This window comes from Bufo gargarizans, chromosome 4, assembly GCF_014858855.1.
Source record: "Bufo gargarizans isolate SCDJY-AF-19 chromosome 4, ASM1485885v1, whole genome shotgun sequence".
Taxonomy (NCBI): Eukaryota; Metazoa; Chordata; class Amphibia; order Anura; family Bufonidae; genus Bufo; species Bufo gargarizans.
Window position 1 is genome coordinate 189,437,705 of NC_058083.1, and position 11,492 is coordinate 189,449,196.

The window sequence follows — 11,492 nt, forward strand, 5'->3', positions numbered from 1 at the left end:
ACAGTCAGCATACGCAGAAAAAATAATAATAATATGCTTGTGCCCCAAAAAAAGTTGTGGGGGGGGGGTCAAGCTGCAGCACACCTGGGGATCTAGAGTCAGGGTTAAAAACATGGGGTGGAAAGTGGGAGGGGTTTCATCAAATCAAGCATGCAATATCTCGGAAACCAAAGCTGCGCAAACGTTCATTTTTGCAGCACAAACGCAGCACAAACAAATGGTGTATTTATTTTTGAAATTTAAGAACATGGGATGGAAAGTGGGCGGGGTTTCAGCAAATCAAGCGCGCAATATCTCGGAAACCAAAGCGGTGCAAACGTTCATTTTTGCAGCACAAACCAGCACAAACGCAGCACAAACGAATGGTGTATTTCTTTTTGAAATTTAAGAACATGGGGTGGAAAATGGGCGGGGCTTCATAACAATCTAACGCGCAATATCTCAGGAACCGAATCGGCACAAACGTTCATTTTTGTGGCACAAACCAGCACAAACGCAGCACAAACGAATGGTGTATTTCTTTTTGAAATTTAAGAACATGGGGTGCCAACTTCACACAGGTTGACTAATGACATATTTTTGTATATGTTTTATATGTTATTTTTTTATACCCGTGCAAAGGACCCAGCTTTGCACGGGTATATTTCATCTATTTCATTTAATGTTTGTGTATGTCATTAAAAGATATCGACAGTATCCTCCTTAAGAGTGACCTCTACAGCACCCTGTCCCTTAACACTGACCTCCATAGTGGACCATCCCCTTAACTATGACCTCCACAGTTCCCTGTCCCCTTAACAGAGACCTCCACAGTGCCCGACCCCTTATCAGTGAACTCCACAGCAGCCTGCCCCTTTAACAGTGACCTCCACAGCGGCCGCCCCTTCATTAGTGACCTCCACAGTACCCAATTCCCCTTAACAGTGGCCTCTAAAGCTATCTTCCCCTTAACACTGACCTCCATAACAGACCGTCCCTTTGACTGTGACCTCCACAGTTCCGTGTCCCCTTAACAGAGACCTCCACAGTTCCCGCCCCCTTAGGTGACAAGACGTCCGGTTTTAGACTCCCTGTCCTCTGTCCGGCACCGGACCTGGACGGACACAGGGATGTTCTTTTGAACAGCTCACTCTCAGACAGCATCACTGTGCTGTCTGAGCATGAGCTGCAGGGAGAAAGTCACCCTTCCTCGATCCCCTGCAGCTGACAGAAGTTGATTTTTACCTTCTTTTTTTCAATCCCCGTTGACTGCGGAGTGGGAGGGGGTGTGGCTTAGAGGGACCTAGTGGTGTGGTTTTAAGTCCGTCTTTTGAGCCCATTCAGGCCACCCTACCTGCCCCTGAACTGTGACCTCCACAGCCCTCTGCTCCCTTAACAGTGTCATCCATAGCACCCTGCTCCTTTAAAGCTGACCTACAGCATTACAGCAGTGAGGAAAAATGGCTGGGTTGTTATGGAAACCTGGTGTAAAACTGTGTGTATGTGGAGACTAAGGACCTGCAAGCTTCTATTGGCTGATAAGGGACATGTGACAGTGTGTATCGCAGTTGGGGTATGAAGAGAAAGACCTGCAGGCTTCTTTTGGCTAATGTAGGTCATATGATGTGCTATATTTGCATTTTTTGGGAATATCTCAGGAATGGTACGTCCTAGAGAGCTGTGACCCCCACAGTAGCAAGGGATGTGTATGCCAAGTTTCTTTGAAATCGATAGTTGCGTTTTTGAGTGATCGCGGAACATACATACAGTACATACATCCTTCTTATATATATATATATATATATATATATATATATATATATAAAATGAAAAAATTGGACTGCACTCCAGACGGTTCCTTATGGTAAAACGAGTGAAGTTTATTCCCACATGTGATAGCAGCAAAAAAGCGACGTTTCGGCTCAACATGACTTCCCTTTCAGGTACATAGACGCTTGAGAAAGGCTCATGTTGAGCCGATTCTCAAGCGTCTATGTACCTGAAAGGGAAGTCATGTTGAGCCGAAACATCGCTTTTTTGCTGCTATCACATGTGTGAATAAACTTCACTCGTTTTACCATAAGGAACCGTCTGGAGTGCAGTCCAATTTTTTCATTATATTGAAGTGGGTAATTTCCAGTTGCCGTACTTGGACTTTGCACCCACCAACAAGGTAGTGCTGCCAGTTATTTTTTGTCTGTATATATATATATATATATATATATATACACCTCTCAGGCTATGAGCTGAGCGCTGCAATTGGCCAGCGCTACAGCCTGGGAGAAGGAGACGCCTGCAGGCTTCACCCAGTTGAGCCAAAAATCAGTTGAGCCGAAGATACCGGAGCCTATACTGGGAGAATGGAGCGGCGCCCAGGGATAATAGTAAGTGCAGGGAGATCCCTGGGTGCCGCTCTCCATGTCTGTATGCTTAGTTTAGATTTTTTTTATTGTAGTGAAAGGTCCTATTTAATGTCCTCCTATATCAGTCATAGTGTAAAATAGCATAGAAACTTGTAATTAATTTTCTGTTTCTACTAACACCTACAAAAAACCTACATGTTTTTGCTATTATATCCATTTATGTTGTAATTAAACGTAAATATATTACTATTCCTTAAATTTAATATTAATAAAACGGACAGCAGACTTCAGTTCAATGTGATTTGCTGTGCAGGTAAACTTACTCAATTATATAAACTAGTTATAACACGAAAGTCAAATCCAGCTCTGTATATTTCTATAAACCTATACAAACCTACTTAAAAAATTTTGATTTGTAGTTGTTAAAGGAGATATTAATTATTGATATTTATGCAAATCTCGATAATTAATATTCATAAATAGGCGTAATCGTCTTGTGATGACTCCGCCTATTTATGCCTTAATGAATAACAAATCACTGCTGATTGACTTACGCTAATCACTAACTACCCTAACTGCATGCGCCTTACTGACTACCACTAGTTAATCACACGCTACACAATAGGTATAAATGACAAAGTATTTATTAATCTTACAGAATACACAAGTAATACAGTGCCAACAATATTCTACCTCTACGGCGGTGATTCCTTGCAATTATAAAGGATTTATAATGTTTATAACTATATATCTATAACAAAGGGATAGATAGATATTGTTATAACAATACACCATAATATAGATACATACACTAATACAATATACTAACACGGTTCTAACTACACTACACAGCACAATCCCAAATTCCACCCCACATAGTATTCATACACATAAATATCAGTAACCCACCCGCCTTACTAATCACTGTCCCTACGGGGTAAAAGGGGTTACTTTCAGATACTGCTGGGGTAAGCAGGACGGGTAAGAGACACCGGAGAGCAGGGGATGTGAACGCAGGGGATGTGAATACTTGGGACAGGGGAAGGTAAGGGTAACCAGGGGCATAGGGGATTAGGGGATTGTATGGGGGGCAGTAAAGGTATGGGGGGGAATAGGGGAACCAAGGGACTAATGGGGGAAAATAAGGGAGAGATGATATAGGGTAGGAGAATTCTATAGGGTTAGGAGGGTGTATAGGGGGGTAGATAGGGTATAGGAGGGTGATCGTTGGTGGTATAGGGGGGTAGATAGGGTATAGGAGGGAGTCTGATCGTTGGTGGTATAGGGGGGGTGATACTTATGATTTCTTGCTCGTTGTCCAGGGGGGGCTCGTTTGTCCAGGGATGATTCTCCAGCTGGGGTGGTCGTCCTGACTACTCCAGCGTAGCGCTGCCGGACTATTTAAGTCCAGCAGCGCTCGCTCCCGAGGCCGCCCGTCCCGCGGCGCGCATGCGCGCCGCCGGCCCGAACACGTGCTGGGGATAGTTAAATACCAAAAGGCATCGGATCTCTATTGATCCTATGCCTTTTGATGTCACCAGAGGCTGGACATGATTGTCCAGCCATCTGGTGACCTTCCTCATCCCCTGCAGGGATGCAGGAGGAGGGGGGGGTCACATATTGTCTGATACTATATGTGTATGGATGCTTGGGGCACATCCATACACATATATATCTATATCCATATATATCTATCTACTACATATACCTAGTGAGGGGGGGGGATCATATGTATATTCATTGATGTTTGGGGCACATCCATGAATATACACCTACACACAGGGCACAAACATTAAGCCCATCAATACATATATCTATACATATACACGGAGATGTAGGCCGAAAAGGGGCCTATATACATCTCCGTGCATATCTATAGATCCCACCTGGACGAGCCTATGGACAAGGGCTAATATATATGTATATATGTCAAGGCATATATACATATATATTTAAATATGACACTTCCCTCAACAGTAGTATAAACTGGATATTATAATCATTATATTTTATCAAATTTATCAAAGATGGCATGGTTTCTCACCTCTTTGGCCATGTATTTTTATGTTGATATGTTTATGTGAAGAGGAAACCCAATTCAATTTGTTTTTACCATGTCATTGCTATAGGATGGTCACTTACCTCCTGCTGGACAACCGACTTAACTCGCACTGGTCTAAACACAAATCCCTCATCGCGATGTTCGTTGATAAGGTTCATTGCCACATCTGTTTCAAATTGTGTTTCATTGCAATCTAGAGCGATTATATTAGGAAATGGAGGGCTTGTGGCAGAACACAATGCCACCAATAAGGCTATTATTACAAACTGCTCCATGTTGATCAAGTCCTGCAAAACTAATGTGTGGCCTGATCAACCGTATAGCTTCCAATGCCCTGTATTATATAGCTCTTAATTGTGGACACTGGCTTTTATCCCTGAACTTTTTGTTAGGGAACTACAAATAAAAGGTAAATGATTAGTCTGCTTGATTTGAGAAATACTGCCACTATCTATGCAGGACTGGTGCCCATTTTATTATCTATGGTAAACAGACTTGCTCAACTGCTTTCTAGTTATCTTTAACCAACCAGTCAACAAGACAAAAAACTGAAAGCTGAACAAAAAAATGAGGTAAAGGATGTGACCGCTGAATTACATGTGAGTAGAGTTGAGCGAACACCTGGATGTTCGGGTTCGTCCCGAACTTCGTCCCGAACCCGAACCCCATTGAAGTCAATGGGGACCTGAACTTTTCGGCACTAAAAAGGCTGTAAAACAGCCCAGGAAAGGGCTAGAGGGCTGCAAAAGGCAGCAAAATGGAGTTAAATCCCCTGCAAACAAATGTGGATAGGGAAATGAATTAAAATTAAAATAAAATAAATAAAAATTAACCAATATCAATTGGAGAGAGGTCCCATAGCAGAGAATCAGGCTTCGTGTCACCCACCAAATACTATGAAGATAGGCGCTAAAACAAAATAACAATCACTTTATTAAGTATTCTGTGTTAAAATAGAGGGTGTCCACCTATCAGTGCCACGATCAGCACTGACTAATATTTAATAGTTGAGAACAACCTACATCTATATCCAGGACTACTACCCGGAAGGTGCGTAGGTCTCACAAACTAAACCCACCAACACATAAGGGGGCTCAATTCACCACAGGGTCCAATGCGAGCAACCCGGGTGAAAATACTATCTAGGAGGATTCCTGGTGCTGTGAAAACCACCAAGTAACACTCCTAACAGCGAGTGTAGGCGCGCATACACTCACTGCACCAAGATAGTAACGGTGCAGGATTGCGGCAGAGCATTAACCATTACTCCAATAGTGGTATATGGAGCAAGGATTGCCCTGACACCCACCACTGGAACAGGCCATTGTCAGATATTTTTAGGCCCTGGCACCCAGACAGAGGAGAGAGGTCCCATAGCAGAGAATCAGGCTTCACGTCACCCACCACTGGAACAGGCCATTGTCAGATATTTTTAGGCCCTGGCACCCAGACAGAGGAGAGAGGTCCCATAGCAGAGAATCAGGCTTCATGTCATAGCAGAGAATCAGGCTTCATGTCATAGCAGAGAATCAGGCTTCACGTCATCCACCACTGGAACAGGCCATTGTCAGATATTTTGGCCCTGGCACCCAGACAGAGGAGAGAGGTCCCATTGCAGAGAATCAGGCTTCATGTCATAGCAGAGAATCATGCTTCACGTCACCCACCACTGGAACAGGCCATTGTCAGATATTTAGGCCCCTGCACCCAGACAGAGGAGAGAGGTCCCATAGCAGAGAATCAGGCTTCATGTCATAGCAGAGAATCAGGCTTCACGTCAGCCAAAACTGGAGCAGTCCATTATCAGATATTTAGGCCCCGGCACCCAGACAGAGGAGAGAGGTCCCATAGCAGAGAATCAGGCTTCATGTCATAGCAGAGAATCAGGCTTCATGTCAGCCAAAACTGGAACAGTCCATTGTCAGATATTTAGGCCCCGGCACCCAGACTGAGGAGAGAGGTCCTATAGCAGAGATTCAGGCGTGGGCGTGTCTGGTATCTGCAGCCACAGAGTGAGGAGGTGTTTCCACTGAGCTCCTGAAACTTCCAGTGCGGGCCTCTCTGGGGAGTTTTCTAACATCTGCTCCCCAGGAGGAGTTCCAGGCTTGCGGGGAGTTTTCAACGCCTCTCCCCAGCCCAGGCCCTGCCTCTCCTTAGGGAGTTGGTGGAGGCCTGGAGCTATGTCTCCAGTTGGGACCCAGGATCCTGCTTCCCGGGGTAGGCCGGCGGGAGGCAGGGGAGGCGAATTACAGGCCTCTGCACCATCATCCGTCACAGGGGTCATAAGATCGAGCAGGGGTCATGCTGTGGTGTCCCCTGCAGCCCCTAGGAGCGGGGCTGTGAAGACCACCAGCAAGTCCGGGAGGGTGGATGGTAACCCTGCAGGTGAGCAGAGTGTTCCTTGGGGTGGGCCAGGGAGGATGGATACTGACTGGAGCATCAAAAGGCCCCAGGAATCGGTCTCCATGTACAGCTCCCGTATTGCGGCCTGCCTCAGGGAGTATGAAGACTCTGGAAAAGCCTTAAAAAAGCTCAGAAGCGACATAAAGCTGGAAAGAGTAAAGGCGGACAAGGCTTCAAAAAATAAAAGATCTGAGATATCAGAGAGGATAAAGGTCCTAAAAGAGAAGATAAAAGAAATGGAAGCAAGGAGGGCAATTATACTGAAAAGTAGTGGCCCCTTCCAAGAAAAACTTAAAAACGAGGAGAGATTTTTCGTCATGGCCCAAGGAAGTCTGCAAATGGCCGACCCCTTCAGACGATGAGGAAGAACCAGAGGCAGAGAAAAAGACAGAGAAAGAGGAGCAGGCCATGGACACTGGGATCACCGCTGAATAGGTGTGCCTGCCCCTCACAAGTTCAGAAAAGTGGAAGTAGTGGAGTCGGGGGAGGGCTCATGGCTGAGATTAAATGCCTTGAGTCACCCCGGCTCCATGAAGGCAGTTTTTTGTTTGGAGAAGAGCTTCCAGATGAAGATGAAGATATTGAAAAGAAAAAAAGGAAGGGAAAAAAGAAGAAAGAAAAAAGCAGAGTGGAGGTGAGATATGTGTATGTTTCTCACCCCCAGCAATCCGGGCAGGCTGAAAAGTCTGCTTGGATTGCAACCCCCACCATCCTCCCAGCCCCGGTCTCTGCTGTGGGACCGGGCGGCGGGAGTGGGGAGAAAAAACACGAGGAGTCCAAGATGGAGGAGGACGCCGTCCTCACTTGCAGTAGTGGGGGCGGCCCGAGGGAAGGAGGGACTGAAAAGTCCAACACGCAGGCATTGAGGGCTGCGAGTTCGGAGTGTGGGGGGGGGGGCGGCGGCTTTCCGGTGACGCGGCTAACCCCGCCCATCCCCGCCGCGGTCCTAAACACGCTGAATGAGTGTGTGGTGGACCTGCGGCTGAGTGACATGGTGGGGGGCGGCTGCCGTGGCCGGTGCTCCTCTCCTCTCTCCCATAAAGATGGCTCCAAGTTTCCCTGTTTTCCCCTCCGGTCCCGCTGCTCCGGTAGTGCCCGTTGCTCCACCCTCCTGCACCACAGTGTTGGTGGCGGGGAGCGGTGCTGTGGGAGTGGTGGGCGGGCCGGGGGGGCGTGTCTGTCGGTGTGTCCCTGGATGAGGTTGAGAGCGCTCCTAAAGGACAATTTAGAAGTGGAAGGCATCGGCTTGCTGAGCGCAGTGGTGCCACGGCACGGCGCTTCTCAAGAAGAAGAACTGTTAGGAGGAGGGGATGTGTCTCCCCCTCCTCAATGGCCGCCTATGTGGCCACCGGTGTCATTCCCTCCGCTTCTGCCTCTGCCCCCAGCGCTGAATCAAGCGCAGGGGAAGTGGGGGTAGTGACCACTAGAGCCCAGGTCCTGAGTGGGGCAGGTGGTAGCAGAGGGAAGTATAAGGAGTATAAAAAGGATAAAAGTGACGATATAAATAAAAGCAATGTAAATGATGTAAAAAAAAGTGTCAGCTGGCCCAGCAGTGTGTATGGGGTCCGATGTGATTAAGGTAGTCCCTGTAAAGGTGACTACTGAAAAAGTGGTCACCCAAAAGGGTTGTGGAGGGGGTGTTAGTTTAGGGGTCGCTCCGAGTCCCGATGGGGGGGTGAATGCGGGGGGTTGCCCTGCTGCTGGAAAAGTGGCGGGGTCCCCCCGCGTGGCCCCCTCAGAGGGATCCAGTGCGACAATTGAGGCAGGTAGAAGGGGGGGAGCCGGTTCAGTTGCCCCTCCTGCATCCGTGGCGCCTGGCAGGAGTTATGCCAGTGTGGCCGCCGCCGTGGGGGGGGGCTGGCTTCGTTGGCTTCCTCGCTCTCAGGGTCTGGTAATGGTGACTTGCAGCGGCGACTGCTGGAGGCCCTCAAAAAGGGGGAGAGCTCCATTACCGTAGAGGGAGAGAAGGTGGAATGCTCATTCTGGTTCAACAGATATGGCGTCCGGACCTTCCGAGAACAGAACGGGGGCGAGACCACCTGGTCTTCACCCACAACCGGCCCCGGAGCCAGACGGAATGTGGTCTGTCTCAGGTGGAGTAGCGATGAAACTTGCCCTACTAGAAAGAGGGTAGTAAAGCTCCTGCTTGGGATGGGTTTCAAGGCAACCGACATCTTTACCTTGATCCATCCGTTTGGTTCCAAGGAGTTTGACATCAGTTTTGTCCGGCCGGAGGGGCTTGAGCTCTTCTGGTCCAGATATGAGCTGGTGAAGAACACGCCGGACTGGCGTGGTTTCGTTGCAAAAGCAATAACCCGCCAGAGTGAGGTCAAGAGAGTGACCGTTTTGACCCGTAACGAGTCGCTCTCTTGTGTTGACATCATAACCTAGCTGGGTAGGTACGTAGAGGTCCAGGGAGTACCAGCTAAAAACCTGGACGAGTTTGGCATTTGGTCGGGTGCCTGGACGTTTGATATCAAACTCAAGCGTCTGGGGAGTACAGTTTCCCACATTCCATCATCTGCCTTTATCGGCCGAAACAGGATCTTAGTCTTTTACAGAGGGCAGCCTAAGCTCTGTCACAAGTGCGGCAGCCCCGCACACTTCAGCGCCAGCTGCCAAGTGCAGAAGTGCGCGTTGTGTGGGGGGACAGGTCATCTATAGTGTTGAGCGGCATGTCCCATATTCGAATTCGCGAAATTTCGCGAATATTTGAAAGAATATTCGTAAAATATTCGCGGATATTCGAATTCGTTATTATTTTGCATATGCGATAATTAGAATTTTCGCATCGCATAATACATATTATGCAATACATTTAACACTCTAACCCGACAAGCGTCACTTCACTGTGTTGTTAGAATATACCATCGGATCTAAGTTTTCCGTACGTTCGTGAAAACTCAGTTCTGATGGTATATTTTAACTAACTAAGGTTAATAGCATTTTTAAAAAATTTGCCTATTAGCTGGCTGTTAGATAATTCGCCTATTCGCTATATTCGTTTATTCGCTACGTAACCACCTAAAATAATAAGTGTGATGAGATTGTTCGCGCCGATATTCGCATGTGCGCTAATAAAATCGCCTTACGAAGATTTGCAACTCAATTCACTAATGTATGAATGCAAAGCCCTTTGCCTCTGTTCTGGGACGTGCCGATATTCGCATGTGCGCTAATAAAATCGCCTTACGAAGATTCGCGCCTCAATCACTTTCTAGGCAATGTGAGTAAGATCTGAGCTTTTGGACTTTTGGGAATCAATCGAGATACAGTGGGGGGTGATGACAGTAGTTGACAGAGTACAGATCAATGTAATCTGTAAGGTGGAAACTAAAATAAAAAATACGAATATTCGTAAATCGAATTTTACGAAGTTCTAAGTATTCGCGAATATGGTGCTATACTATATGAATGCACAGGCCTTTGCCTCTCTGTTCTGGGGACAAGTGTAGATATTCGCATGTGCGCTAATATAATCGCCTTACGAAGATACGCAACTCAATTCAATCACTAATGTATGAATGCAAAGCCCTTTGCCTCTGCTCTGGGACAAGTGCCGATATTCGCCTGTGCGCTAATAAAATCGCCTTACAAAGATTCGCGCCTCAATCACTTTCTAGGCAATGTGAGTAAGATCTGAGCTTTTGGACTTTTGGGAATCAATCGAGATACAGTGGGGGTGATGACAGTAGTTGACAGAGTACAGATCAATGTAATCTGTAAGGTGGAAACTAAAATAAAAAATATGAATATTCGTAAATCGAATTTTATGAAGTTCTAAGTATTCGCGAATATGGTGCTATACTATATGAATGCACAGGCCTTTGCCTCTCTGTTCTGGGGACAAGTGTAGATATTCGCATGTGCGCTAATATAACTGCCTTACGAAGATTCGCAACTCAATTCAATCACTAATGTATGAATGCAAAGCCCTTTGCCTCTGTTCTGGGACAAGTGCCGATATTCGTCTGTGCGCTAATAAAATCACCTTACAAAGATTCGCGCCTCAATCACTTTCTAGGCAATGTGAGTAAGATCTGAGCTTTTGGACTTTTGGGAATCAATCGAGACACAGTGGGGGGTGATGACAGTAGTTGACAGAGTACAGATCAATGTAATTTGTAAGGTGGAAACTAAAATAAAAAATACGAATATTCGTAAATTGAATTTTACGAAGTTCTAAGTATTCGCGAATATGGTGCTATACTATATGAATGCACAGGCCTTTGCCTCTCTGTTCTGGGGACAAGTGTAGATATTTGCATGTGCGCTAATATAATCGCCTTACGAAGATTCGCAACTCAATTCAATCACTAATGTATGAATGCAAAGCCCTTTGCCTCTGTTCTGGGACAAGTGCCGATATTCGCCTGTGCGCTAATAAAATCGCCTTACAAAGATCCGCGCCTCAATCACTTTCTAGGCAATGTGAGTAAGATCTGAGCTTTTGGACCTTTGGGAAACAATCAATTATATGTGTACTGTAATTTTGTGAAAAAAAAACAAAAACAAATATTCGTTTTTACGAATATATAGCACTATATTCGAAATATTCGCGAAATAGCGAAGTTGCGATATTCGCGAAAAAAATTTGCTTTTCGAATATTCGCGCTCAACACTTAGTGATGAGCGGCAGGGGTCATATTCGAATTCGCGAAATTTTGCGAATAATTTTAGAATAT

General features: G+C 46.2%; 1 protein-coding gene across 2 annotated transcripts in view; it reads right to left on the reverse strand.

The window, feature by feature from the left end:
* Nucleotides 1–4,745, reverse strand: part of LOC122934945 (fetuin-B-like) — a 53,882-nt gene extending 49,137 nt beyond the window's left edge. Inside the window, exon 1 of one of the 2 annotated variants that reach the window (XM_044290622.1) lies at nucleotides 4,485–4,740. In XM_044290622.1, coding sequence (XP_044146557.1) covers nucleotides 4,485–4,679 — 195 coding nt within the window. In that variant the 5' untranslated portion in view covers nucleotides 4,680–4,740. Of the gene's footprint in view, nucleotides 1–4,484 lie in introns of both variants that reach the window. The other variant, XM_044290623.1, reaches the window with a different exon arrangement.
* Nucleotides 4,746–11,492: the final 6,747 nt, after the last annotated feature.